Below are 12,968 nucleotides of genomic sequence, written 5' to 3' on the forward strand. Positions count from 1 at the left end.
GCCCAGCCTGTATTTGTGCTTGGGATTGCCCCGACCCATGTGCAGGACCTTGCACTTGGCCTTGTTGAACTTCATGAGGTTCGCATGGGCCCACCTCTCGAGCCTGTCAAGGTCCGTCTGGATGGCATCCCGTCCCTCTGGCGTGTCGACTGCACCACACAGCTTGGTGTCATCGGCAAACTTGCAGAGGGTGCACTCAATCCCACTGTCTCTGTTGCCGACAAAGATGTTAAACAGCGCCAGTCCCAATACCGACCCCTGAGGAGCGCCACTCATCACTGGTCTCCACTTGGACGTCGAGCGGTTGACCGCAACTCTTTGAGTGTGACCACCCAGCCAATTTCTTATCCACTGAGTGGTCCACCTGTCAAATCCATATCTCTCCAAGTTAGAGACAATGCCTCCTATTAGTTTTTATTTGGAGTGCTGCTTTTCCTGCTTGTGAAAGAAATGCTAAGGTAATTTTCCCCTACCATCTTTCACACCCTGATTACTACTCCAGAATTGTGAGTTGAGTTCTGTTAGCTTTGTGTTAAAGCAGTGAGATCGCATGGTAAGATTCCTGTCAAAATTGAATATAACTTTAAAAGGATTGAAGAAAAAAAAAAATACTGTCCTATAAACTGGAGCCTCCTCTGAAGATTTGTTAGCTTAGAACAATAAAAATGTGACTTCTCATTTTCACAGCAAGCATATGTTGAAACCCACAAAATTTCTAATAGCGCTTCTACTTACTCATATCTTAGTCTCAGAAGTCACATACTTGTGTTGGAAAGAGTATGAAAAATTATTATAGTCTGTTTATTCTTTAAATGGTGATTGATTGCTTTTCAGCCAGGCATGGTTCTGATTTCTATATGATTTTTATTTCTACTGATGTAATCTTTCTCCTAGTAACTCATCTTGTTATCCCTGATGTTCCAATGCCAAGTACTGTCAAATGTATGATGGCGGTTCTGACTGGATGTTGGGTCCTCAAGTTTGAATGTAAGTATTAAATACATGGGATTCTTCGGGCTTTTTAACCAGATATTGTAGATGGGATTGCAGAGAAAACTTTCTTTTTCAACAACTGCCCTAATTTCAAGACTAACTTAACATAAAGTGTGAAGGTTTTGGTTTTTGATCTCCTGAATGACAAGAGATTTAATTAAATACTACTCCTTCCTTGGCAAATGTGTGCGTTTCACTATTAGATGTATTGGGTAGGTCACACCCTAAGTATCAGTGGGGAGTGAATTTGTTCATTGCTACATTAAGAATGATTTGGAAGGTTATGGAAAAAATGCTGGGAGAGGAGGAAGGGATTTACTAAATTCTTAGATTTCTTATCAGCAGCTTCCACTGAAATTGATAGGAAACTTTTGCTTGCTTGGGGTATGTGATCAAAGCCTGTAGGAAGGTAAGGTGTTACCTATTTACCTATAAGCTGAGATCTGTTGAAAGTTATAACCAAAGTTAGGCTGTCAGCTGATCATAACCTCTGTTTGTACTTTCTACTAAAGTTCTCTATTTGAGAAAGTTGTCAGGCTTTATGCAATCACAGGCTCAGGCAGATCAAATGTATATGTAACTTTTGATACCCATTTCTGTACACACCGAGCTCTGCAGACTGGAGTGCTCTTCAACTAAAATAGTAACCTCCAAGGAAAGATGACTTGCATAGTGTCCCCTTAGCGTGCAAGTAGTTTTGATGTCATCTTTCATGCAATCTGTAATTTTATACAGTGCATGCTTTTTTGTATAGCTGTTCTGTGGACTTACACCCCAAATTCTGCTTTTTATTAATTCTTTCGAATGTATTTCTTAGTATCTGCTTTCACAGTAGTTGTAAAAGCCATCTTCTTCCCCTTGACCTTTATGGCTAAGTCCTTTTAGCTAGTAAGTACACTACAAATGAGTTAATTATCCCATGGAAAACTCTCAGACAAACTTCATTCCAGTTTTCTGTGTGACTAAACATCAGAATATAAGGATTCTTTAATGATCTAAATTTTCCAGTCACTAATGTTTATAAAGGCACTGCTTAAAGCTTCAAAAGATGCATAGTAGTTTTTCAAATAAGGCACATCATCAGACTCTTTGAACATTGGACTCTTTTTCAGGGAGTTAATTTGGCTTCCAGATAGTCAGTGGACTTGTTCCATGCTTTTTTTAAAGGGTCTGTTGAATTAGTGTCCCCTCAGAGATGTTTTCTGCAACACCTGCAGTGGCAGGTGTTTGTTGCCTTATAAACATTTGTAAAAGGAAAACATTGTGTTATCTTTATACAGTGATTCTTACAAATAGGAGTAGCTTCTTGTTGAATATGTAACATGGAGAATCATAGAATCATTAAGGTTGGAAGAGACCTCTAAGATCATCGAGTCCAACCGTCAACCCAACACCACCATGCCCACTACACCATGTCCCTAAGTGCCTCATCTACACGTCTTTTAAATATTTCCAGGGATGGTGACTCAACCACTTCCCTGGGCAGCCTCTTCCAATGTTTAACCACTCATATGAGAAATACTGTTTATGCTTAAGCAAGCAGATGGATTTAATAACCTCCAGACACTTTGTTGATAAGCAGAAGGGAGATGGTTTCCTGTTTGGAGGTGGGGATGCACCAGGAAACTGAGAAGGCCTAGAAGCGATGTTTGAGTTGTGTAATTGGAAAGGGTGTGTGCAGGTGCTCTGGAACAATATCCTGTTTAACTAAGATTGAATAGTCCGTTTCTTTGGTGAATCACTTTGCAGGTTCTTGGCTTCACTCAGGTCAGGAGGTCTGCATGCCTTCTATTATATGTGCTAGGGTGGTTTTCCTTTATTTCATTTTATTTTCTTGCTAGTCAGATGCTTAGAATCTCCCTACCACTTCAGCTGAGTGGTAGGGAGATTAAACTCAGGTCTCACTAATTAAAATCTTTGTGGAAGAATTTTTATATTTAGAAGTGACGGGAAAAGAAAAAAAAAGTGTGGGGGTTATTCAGGGAATATTTTCATATTTTTTGTATGCAGCTGAGTTTTATTTTATGTTGTTAGTACTGATTAGTACAATCCTGACTGCTAATGCTCCCAGCTTAGTAAGCAACGTACTACTTAAAAGAGAGTGATTCTCCTCCCTAGTGGGAAATGTTAGTAATAACTCGTGGGGTCTGATGCAGCTAAGTGCCTATAATTAACAGCCCCACTCCATCTGTTCCCACCAGTCTGTTATTAGTCTTCTTCAGTCATTACAAGTTAAAGATTGTTATAACAAATAATGGGACTCCTGCTGATGGAACGTTTGTCTAGGAAAAAGAGGTCTTTGATTTTCTGTTCCATAATTTCTCTCTTTATTTATCGTGGCTTTTTGACTTCTATTTGGATAAGTTTCCTTAAATGTGATGCAAATAAACTTCCAAAAGTGTGTGCATCTTCTGGCTTGCTTCTGTTAAAGCCACTGCAAATAAATTGAAGGAGTTGCTTATAGTTCAGTTCTGTAAACCATTTACTTAAAGCAAATTCATGTTCAAAAACTTCACTGAAATATTTGAAAAAACAAAGGTCATTGTAGCACTTAATGAAATGCTGACTATGTATAAGTATTTGAATTTTTTTTACTACAAGGTAAGCTGCATTTGACGGTTATTTCTAAAGTTATAGCCTACACACAATTATACACCTTTTTTTAAAAAACATTGCATGCTTGCAAAAAACAGTATTTAAGAGTGTATTTCTTATGTTAACTCTTCCGTTATAGCAGGCTTTCGAGCTGTGTTTCTCTAATAAAAAGCAATTTCCTTCTCTTGGGTGATTCTGTGATGCTTCTGTTTACCTGTGTCTATACACACAGATATAGCATCCATTAGTATCAGTAGAGAGGTAATGTGGAATTTTCCAGCAGAGTCTGGGCTAAATGTAAGGCCTCTTAAGTATTAGAGAGCCAAGATTTAAATATAGCTTCAGTTTTGGGGCTCCCTTTTGTCTTCAGGTGGAAGATTAGGCTGAAAGGATGTCACCACTGAGCAATACTAGATCTTCACAGAAGAAGAATTTCACATTACCAGTTGTGTTCCGTATTTTCCATATATAATACACTGTCAGCAATATACCAACTTTCAAAGCAGCATAGAATTCAATTGAGACACTGTTGTCAGTGTGCTCCTTGCCCTTGGCCATACCGTTCATTGGTTCTATTATTTTATTGCCTTCATTATTTCTGGGACAGTAACAGGGCACAAAGTAGCATATCATTATCCTTCTGCAAGTAGGCTGAGGCAAAGATTCAAATATCGCTGTATTTCCTCTCTGCTTTTTGTAGAGCATAGAATAGTGTAATTAAAACCAGCAGAAGCCTTTAATAGCTTTTCAGCTTGTTTTTTCTTAAACTGATTGTCATCTGTTAAAGCAGGGAATGAAAAATGGTCTCAGTAATGATATGCATTGAAACAAGCTTGTGTCAGTATTTGCTGCAAAGTATCTGGAAGAAGTCTAAGCATTTGACTGCTTATTCCTTCATTTGCTTTGCTTACCTGGAGCAGCAGCAATGATTCAGCTCTGATCATTTAAAAGAATGCAAAAAAACCCTGGTTTTCCTGTAAGGACTCGGAACAACTGGGAGTTGACTAGAAGAGCTAGGGGATTGAATGACTGACATCTCAAGGCGAAAACATCTTTCTGAATTTCTTGGAGGAATATGCTCATCTTTGTTCAGGCTATTAGACAGAAGAAGTGCAAAGCTGTTTGAGCTGACTGTGTCTCAGGCTGGACTGTCTCTCTTCCATGCATAAACATCTTTTAGATTAACAGGCTGATACTCAGCAAAGCCCTCCCTCTTTAAAACAGCTCAAAACTTTTGATCAGTGGAGTTTCATGCTTGTTTTGCAGTTGGAGACTTACTTCAGCTGCCTCCTTTTACAAAAGGACTCACAGCTCTGCAGGAGGTGGTAGAAATATCTTAACGTGCATATGCGTGTTCTAGTTGTATTGGGTGTACAGCCGAGGGGAATGTTTCACATCCACAGGGTCTGAACTTTTGCACTCCCAGTGTCTGCACCTTCTGGAAAGGAGGAGGGAAACAGTTTTACTTCAAAGTTGGCGCAAATGTAGGCTGTGAAGCTGCTGGGGTTTGCAGCGGAGAAAATGGGGGTAAGAAGGTCTTAAATGTGGAGTTTGCCTTTGTCTGCCAGAGCTGGGAAGTGGGCTGGTTTGAAGTAAGGTCTAGAGGAAAAGGAAACCATGTTTCCACTGCTCCCTCTGTTCTGTTCTGTGTCATCCAGATACTCAGTTTTTCATATTTAGAGAGTCCTTTTGCTCTAATTCACTTTTGGTTTGAAGAAAACATTGCATTAAGGAAGCCCATTGTAAGGAAAAGGATGGGAAATATTACCTCATGCATTTAAAAGCATGTGACAGGATCCAGAGGATGAACAATTCCAGTGGAATTTAACCTGACCTCTGCACCTCAGGAATGGCTACCTCCAGTCACTTTGATCAGTCTGGAAAACAGCTGTGGCAAATAGTGGTTTCTTAAAGAAGATATGACACTTGGGTTTTTTTAAGTGAAGTAATGATTTTCATATTACATGCTCCTAGCTTCTGGGAATTGATGTTTAAGGACTTCCTAAGCATCTGCTCCATCATGTTTAATAAATATCACCTGGATTAACTTGTTAACTACCATTCTTAAGCAGATTCATTTTAGTCTCTGCAGCATCTTGTGTCATTTCCATGTGTTGGAAAAAAGTACTGCTCTTCTTTCACCAAATGAGACCTCTACCTCACTCCATGAAAATTTGTGATTTTTTTAAGTTACTTTATGAGCATATAAGAGACAGCATAAAAATTTTCTGTGCTGTAGCAGAGACCAGTAATGCTGTTGATGAAAGCAAATTGAAGCTAGCCATTGCAAATTCCCCTAAGGCTTTCTCTCAGTCCAGATTTCTTCCTTTTCTAGCAAAAAAAAAAAAAAATCATCAAGCTTTACTCAATCTGCATGTAAGTCTTAAAACCCAGTGCAGACTGACCTGAGGAGGTTTCAGTTGCAATCTCTACTACATCTTGGATGTGTAGTATTTTATCTTCTTTGTTGCTATTGTGTGTTCCTAAATTACTTTTCGCTGTTCTAGGAGATTTTTGGGACTAACCTCTGCTCTTTGCTTTATTAATGCAAATCCAACAAAACTCCACTAAGGCTAATTGAGTTACTGAGAGCTACCCCTGGGTATCTGTGGGTGATTACAACTTGTTCTTGGCAACCAGTTCTTTTTGTACTTCATCCTGCTTAAATTGTTTTTGCTGATGTAGTTAGTTTAATCATAAATGAATAAGACTTACATGAATAAGGATTATAGGGCTCTGATCTTAAATTTTGCAAATAATGATTTCTTTATTTTCAGTACTAGTAGCTACAGTTGTATCAATTAAGGTCAATTAACAATACTGTTAGAGTGGACACCCTTTTAACCTGCTTGTTCCTTATATACTGGAAGGTGAGAAGGTAGGGGCAGCTGTTCAGTGAAGTAATAAGGATCAGTGTAAGTAGTGATGCTTTACTGATCTTGCTAATGAGGGGAAAAAAAAAAGCCGTATTCTCCTTGCCAAATGTGGTGGCATCAAGCTAAAATGTGGTTGTATTAAGCTAAAACCTTTTTGTCCAATATTTTCTAGGGACTTTAATGCAGGCTCGGTTTTTGCTAGAATTTGGTGCAAATGATCTTGTTTATATCTACAAATTGCAAGTGTGAAATCAGCTATTTAAGGGCTTTTAAACTTCTAATGGTCTGTATTTCTAGGGAAGAACCTTGCATGACCCCTCTGCACATGCAATCTTGCTCCAGTATGGTCTTCTATCAGGCAAGCTTTATTAATGACTGCTTGCACACTTGAACTGGGCATTGCAAAACAGCTCTGGTCCATGTGAAATGGAAAAATGCCACTTGCCTTGGTATAAGTCTTACCCTTTTGCGGGTAATTGATCCAGCTACTGTGATTAAACTAGAAGGCCATTAAAGCGTAGTTGCAATAATCACCCTCTTCTCTTTAGGGAAGAGAACATGTTAAATGAATGAACTTGATCAACCTCAAACCTAGACGGTCCACAGCTCTTATTGGCAATAGTATCAAGGAATAAATCAAGATTGGCTGAGATCCTGCATAAGTTGAATGGTCTTATTTTATTTTTATAACAGAACAGACTAGATTTTTTTAGTCAGGCTTGCCTGTAAGGAGTGCACAGACTGCAAATGTGGGAAGGAAAACAACGTAACCTTGATCTCTACCTCCTTCTAAAATTACAGGTGTCCTCTCAAAAGTAAGTTTACTTTCCCCTCCATTTTCAGAGAGCTTCTTAAGGATGTCCTTGTCCTTCCGAGATTCAGTCCTGTTCTGAAATTTTTTTTGCATAAGTACTTAAGATGTCCATCTCAATTTCAGAAGGGGGGTGGCATAGTATTGATGGTGTCCTGATCACTTTGCAAGTCGGATAATAGCAATTCTTTTTTTTTTTTTAGTCCATTCATTTGACCAGTGTCTTGGCACCAGGTTCTCACTGGTGGCTTTTCAATACACTGCCGAACAAATGAGAGTCTAATCTCAGGAGTTCTGGGAATCAATTTAACATGGCTTTTGTTTGAAGTGAAAGGGCGCTATACCTCTGGCTTAAATATGAGTGCTGTAAGGTCAACAGAGCTTCTGGAAATGCCCTGTAAAAGTAGCGGCGTGATATACCTTCGAGTACAATATGGAATTTTATTTCCTTTTATATGTCCTCTTAATCAGGGTGACACTCAGTCGAATTGAGAGACTATTAAAAGGGAACTGTCATGTTATCCAGCCACTTATACACGTTGGCAGCTTTAAAATTAATAATGCCTACTCAAGAAAAAGACCTGGGCTTTACTGAGTGAACTCAGCTTAGCACTCCATTGTCAAAATAAAATCCCTAGCTGTAAAAAAAAAAAAAAAAGAAAAGTTGGAAGGGCCTACAGTATGCTCTAATCTTCTGTTTGTATCCCTACTCTTTAAGTATGATGTCGAGGTTTTTCAGCACAAGGTCATCTTGTGGTGGTTGTACCATCTATTAGAAGAGTGATGAAGCTTGTACATGCCTGGTGCTTCCAAATGACACTGTAACGCAACCAAAACTGATTGTGTTGTCTTTGAGAACCTCACTTAGATTATTGCAAATGATGATGCAGAATTAGTGATCTAGAAGCAAGTGACTTAACACTAAGTTTTGTGTGGAGAGGGGGAAAAAGAACGGGCAAATAAGAACCTTTTGTTTAGACAAATGTATAATGAATTAGGTAGAAACACAGCTTGAGCCCCTCTGTCATTTCATCTCAAATATGAGAACGGGGGATATTTCTTTTTCATTTCACTGATTTTTTTTTTTTTATTTTATTATGGTATCAGAATCCTTTGATTCTTAATACAAAATCTCTTCCTAGTATGAAGGACTCACTGAAGAGAAATGAGCAACTCGGGAAGAAATCAGTCTGAACAAAGTCTGCAGTTAAAGGACATACTGGTCTCTATCACTTAAATTATTTTAGCTTCCTTTTTCTAGTTAGGAAGCCTTCCTCCATGGATAGATGGTCCTTGACTGTTCACCTTAGGGTTGTAAGCACCTTCCTCAAACACTGGTTGCTAACTGCATCAGTTTTCTGAATCAGCTAGACCATGATTCTGATGACACATGACATACTGTTTGCCTCATTTCCTTGTGCCTAAGGCTCTCCATAGTGTCACTGTTACCCTGTCTGTGTTGTCTTGTCTCTTTCCAAGTGATACTCTTACCGCGGACTAGTTGTGCTGTTGATGGTAAGAATGCCATGAAGTATGTTGAAGCCTGAAGCACCGCCTCTTCTGAGCTTGAGGATTCAAATCACTTTCTTTCCTCTTTTGCTACCTGCACGTAGACAAAGTGTTAGATGAGACTGCTTGAAATGTCCCTGAGCACACTGGTTCCAAAAAGCATTTGTTGTTATCTATCAAATATGACAAGACCCATGAGTCAGAGCAAGTTCTGCTTCTACATCTTGCATGAAAAATATGTTTGGGAATTGAAAATGTACAATTTTTCCATCACCAAAAAACAGTCTGTTGTTCCACAAAGTTGTGCATTTGTAGGCCTAACAGTGTTGCCTCTTAGCTTATTTATGTTAAACACCTAGGCACTGAGAACTTATGTTCTTCTATGTTCTTTATGGCTTTTTATCCTACCTGGAATACATAGCCTTTGTGCCACGTATCTGTTAAGACACAGATCTGTTCTGATTCTAGCTGGTTAAGAAAAATTAAAATTAATGAGAATGCTGATCATGCAGACACTAGCTAGACAAATGGTCTGTTTGCATATTTCCAGTTTTTCAAGGAAACAAATGTTTATCTTGTGGTTCTTAGATACACTGAAAATAGGACACATGTAGATGAGTCTCTCTTCTTTCTTTCTCGGAGGATTGTCATTATGTGTGACAGGGAACTTTGAGGCCTCCAAATTCCTTGGAGGACTTGGCAGCGTAAAATGGACAGACATATGTATGCAAAACAGACATAACCTATTTTGCATTTTCTGCTAAAATAGACGTTCCACTAACATTAGTTACTTTCATGACTTTTTTTTTGAGGGAAGTAACAGTACAAAAAGACATCAGTCTCTTGTATTCATTCAGTCTTTCATTACTTTCATATCATATTTGCTTCATTTACTGATGCTGGCACTGGGATGCTCAATTTGTGATGTCCTCATTGTATAAAAACCTCAGGTCTGTAGTGAAAATCCTTGAAATTGAGCTTTTGATAGTAGATTGAAGTAAAACATGCTCTTAATGAATGGATGGGTTTGTTCTTAAGACTAGATGAGACAGTTTTTCCTTTATTGTAAGTGGCATCCACTAACATCTGTATTTTCTTGGAAGGAAAGCATAGCCTTGTAAATTGGAGGCAAATTGACACAGAAGTCTTGTTGAGTTGTGATGATAAAAAAAATAAATATTGAAATAACTTTTAGATTTATTTTTGAGTTATGAGTACTTTCAAAATAAGTTCTTAGTATTCATTGCTGTTATCAATAATGAATACGCAGGTTGCTTTTCTGGAGAGTACATGACTAGGTTGCCCTTCTAGTTTTGTACAAGTTCATGTTAATTTTTCTTGAAAGAATGAACAAGTGCAAATAATCAACCCAGTACTTGTACATGGAGGGAGATATACATTGTCATAGTATTCAGCCAGTTTGTGGTTTTCTGTATAGGTTTATCTTTTTTGATGTAAGTACATTGGAGGACTTCTAGTAACTAAAATATGAATTCCCATTGCATTTTATGAGTTTGTATGAAATGGTGGTAAATTGCTAACAGTTGGCTTTCAAGATATCTCTAGATTAGATATTCCTATCTTTCAGCTGCCATGGTATCCAAGTACCTTTTTTCAGTGATATTTCATAGTCTTGTGCTTTCTTCCTTTTTAGGATCAACCCCCCACATTTTACTTCTGACTTTGTTTAGTTTGTTTTTTTAAATACCGTGGGTTTCACATTTACACAGTAGAAATAAGTTGCCTGAGTAAGAAACACTGTGCAAGGAGTGAGGTACTACTTTAAAAGTTACAACCTTGACAACACTGTAAATCCTCATGGAACAGTTTTCAAAATCAGCTTTGCAAACTTTCGCGTGTAATTTTTATTAACGAGTGCAATGTATGTGCAGGCAAAATGTTCCATCCTTGAATGGGTGACCACAGCAATTTCTCTTTCCAAAGTGAGGTCAGGTAGTACGTTTAACTGATGTTAGCGATACATTAGCATCAGCGCATTCTGTATTGGAAAAAATAACTAGCCTTAAAACAAGGTAAAAACACGTTGACTCTAAAAGACAATCTCATTATGCAGCAGTGGTAACAAAAATGAATGCCGCTGTTAAACCCTAGCATAAATCTCCAGTTTGTGCTGATCTTGGAGACCTTGAAATCCCATCTGATTTGTTATTTGAGGCCATAGCTGTTTGGAAGCAGCTTTGTGCTTGCTTTGTAATTGCTCTTTATGAGGCAATTGCTTCCATTTCGTAACTGCGGAGTTGGTTCTACATGCTGGCTTTAAGCTTCCGAATGATCAGCAATTTGACATTTGACATTAAGTGGTTGACCTTAGTGGGTAAGAGGAAAAGCTAATAATTCCTAGTGTTTACAGCGCTGATTTTAGTGTGATATTGCTTCTCTCCATCTAACTTGCATCTTCAACCGCTGTTGTAAATTTTTTCAAGTTTAAAAGCAAATTGCTAAAGCACACAAGCTTTGATGCTATGTTTTGCATTGTGGGTAATACTTTTATTTTAGTGCAACTCCTTAATCCCTAAAATGACATGCAAGCCTCTGTTAAAACATGGGACCTCTAATCTTTGCCTGCCTTATTGTGGTTTTTGTAGGGGTACAAGCCTGTCTACAAACCACAGTACGAGAACAAGAAGAGAAGTATGAAATCCAAGGTGGCCCACAAAGAGGCCGGCTCAACAGAGAACAGCTGGTGGGTTTTATTGCTTGAGACAGATTATCTTAATGACCTCTGGTTCATGCATTTTTGCCCTTTGCCACGTGTGCAGGTGCAGTAGATGTAAAATTTTAATGCGGTCTTGTACAGAAATTTGATTATGTGCAAGGTGATTGAAAGAACTGCGAACACCCATAAAGCCATCATTTTTCTCTATTAATGGATATGTTGCTATAACCTTGTCAGAGGGAATGCTATGTTACATTCGTGGAAGAAGCTGTATGGGACAGGAATTGATGCTGCTTTGGCCTTCTCTGCTCAGCTTTAGAACCTAGTTGAAATTATCTGAAAGTTGAAAGAAAAATGTTTTTATTACTTCTTGTTTCCATATAGGGCCACTTTTCTATTTAACTGGGTTAATTTCTGGTTACTTTCTGGATTACACTGGAGAAGTTCATTAAATGTATTGTAACAGTAGCTGTAAATATTCCTAGCTCATAGTTAAACCCTGTTGTGCTGGAAAATATTTAAACATGGGCAAGAATTTACCATGTAAGCAAGCTTTTCTTGATTGCACATTTGTACTGAGGACCTTACATGTTAAGTTACTGTTCTAACTTCCAGTGTTGGTTATTTTAAATTGTATGTTTTTGTAGGCACTGATTGTTCCTTTACACTTTTTTCCTGTGTGCTCAGTTGTGAAGTCCTGTATTTATACTTTTTTTTTTTCCTCCACTTAGCTGCCTAAGTTGTTTGATGGATGCTACTTCTATTTTTTGGGATCTTTCAACCGTCACCAGAAGAGTGATCTTGTAGACTTGGTCAAAGCAGCAGGAGGACAAATTCTGGTTAGGCAGCCAAAACCAGACAGTGATGTGACGCAGACAATCAACACGGTGGCATACCATGCAGAATCTACTTCTGACCAGAGATTTTGCACGCAGTATGTAATCTATGATGTGTCTTCTAAATTCAAGCCAGAGAAAATTCGTCAGGGCAAAGTCTGGATGGCCCCCTCCAGCTGGCTTATAGACTGTGTGATGTCATTTCAGCTCCTGCCTGTAAAATGAATATCGATGTCTCAGAGCAAGGTTTAAAAATGCGGTGAATCTTGAGCAGTTGGAACACACTGGTAAACACCGATCTGAAGCTATGATTTGTGTTTTGCACTTAGGAATACAGGAGAGCTTTGACCATTTAAATGAGTTACTAAGATCACTGATATGCTGGAATAAATGAACTTATAATGGAGGAGAGAAATATACTGCATTGAAAAATGTGCCTTGGGTTATTTAGTATGCTTTATTTTTGCATTTAACTTAAGCGTGATAATCACTGACATTTTTTAACTAAGATTTTGCAAAACGAAACCTTTTGCATTCTTGATTTAAACCAGCCCTTCCTAGGTGATAGAGCATGACCCCATTTCTTTTCTGTTTAATATCCATTGACAAGGATCTACTGTATGTGTCAAGATTTCCCAGCCAGGGAAGAATTTGTATTTTTTAAAAAAAGG

At 38.2% G+C, this 12,968-nt stretch overlaps 1 protein-coding gene across 1 annotated transcript in view; it reads left to right on the forward strand.

Moving 5' to 3' along the window:
* BARD1 (BRCA1 associated RING domain 1) overlaps nucleotides 1-12,754 on the forward strand; it is a 48,012-nt gene extending 35,258 nt beyond the window's left edge. The window contains exons 9-11 of the mRNA XM_009329668.1: nucleotides 895-987; nucleotides 11,391-11,488; nucleotides 12,193-12,754. Coding sequence (XP_009327943.1) covers nucleotides 895-987; nucleotides 11,391-11,488; nucleotides 12,193-12,522 — 521 coding nt within the window. The 3' untranslated portion in view covers nucleotides 12,523-12,754. The remainder of the gene's footprint in view (nucleotides 1-894; nucleotides 988-11,390; nucleotides 11,489-12,192) is intronic.
* Nucleotides 12,755-12,968: the final 214 nt, after the last annotated feature.

This window comes from Pygoscelis adeliae, unplaced genomic scaffold, assembly GCF_000699105.1.
Source record: "Pygoscelis adeliae isolate BGI_AS28 unplaced genomic scaffold, ASM69910v1 Scaffold7, whole genome shotgun sequence".
In the NCBI taxonomy this organism is placed as follows: Eukaryota; Metazoa; Chordata; class Aves; order Sphenisciformes; family Spheniscidae; genus Pygoscelis; species Pygoscelis adeliae.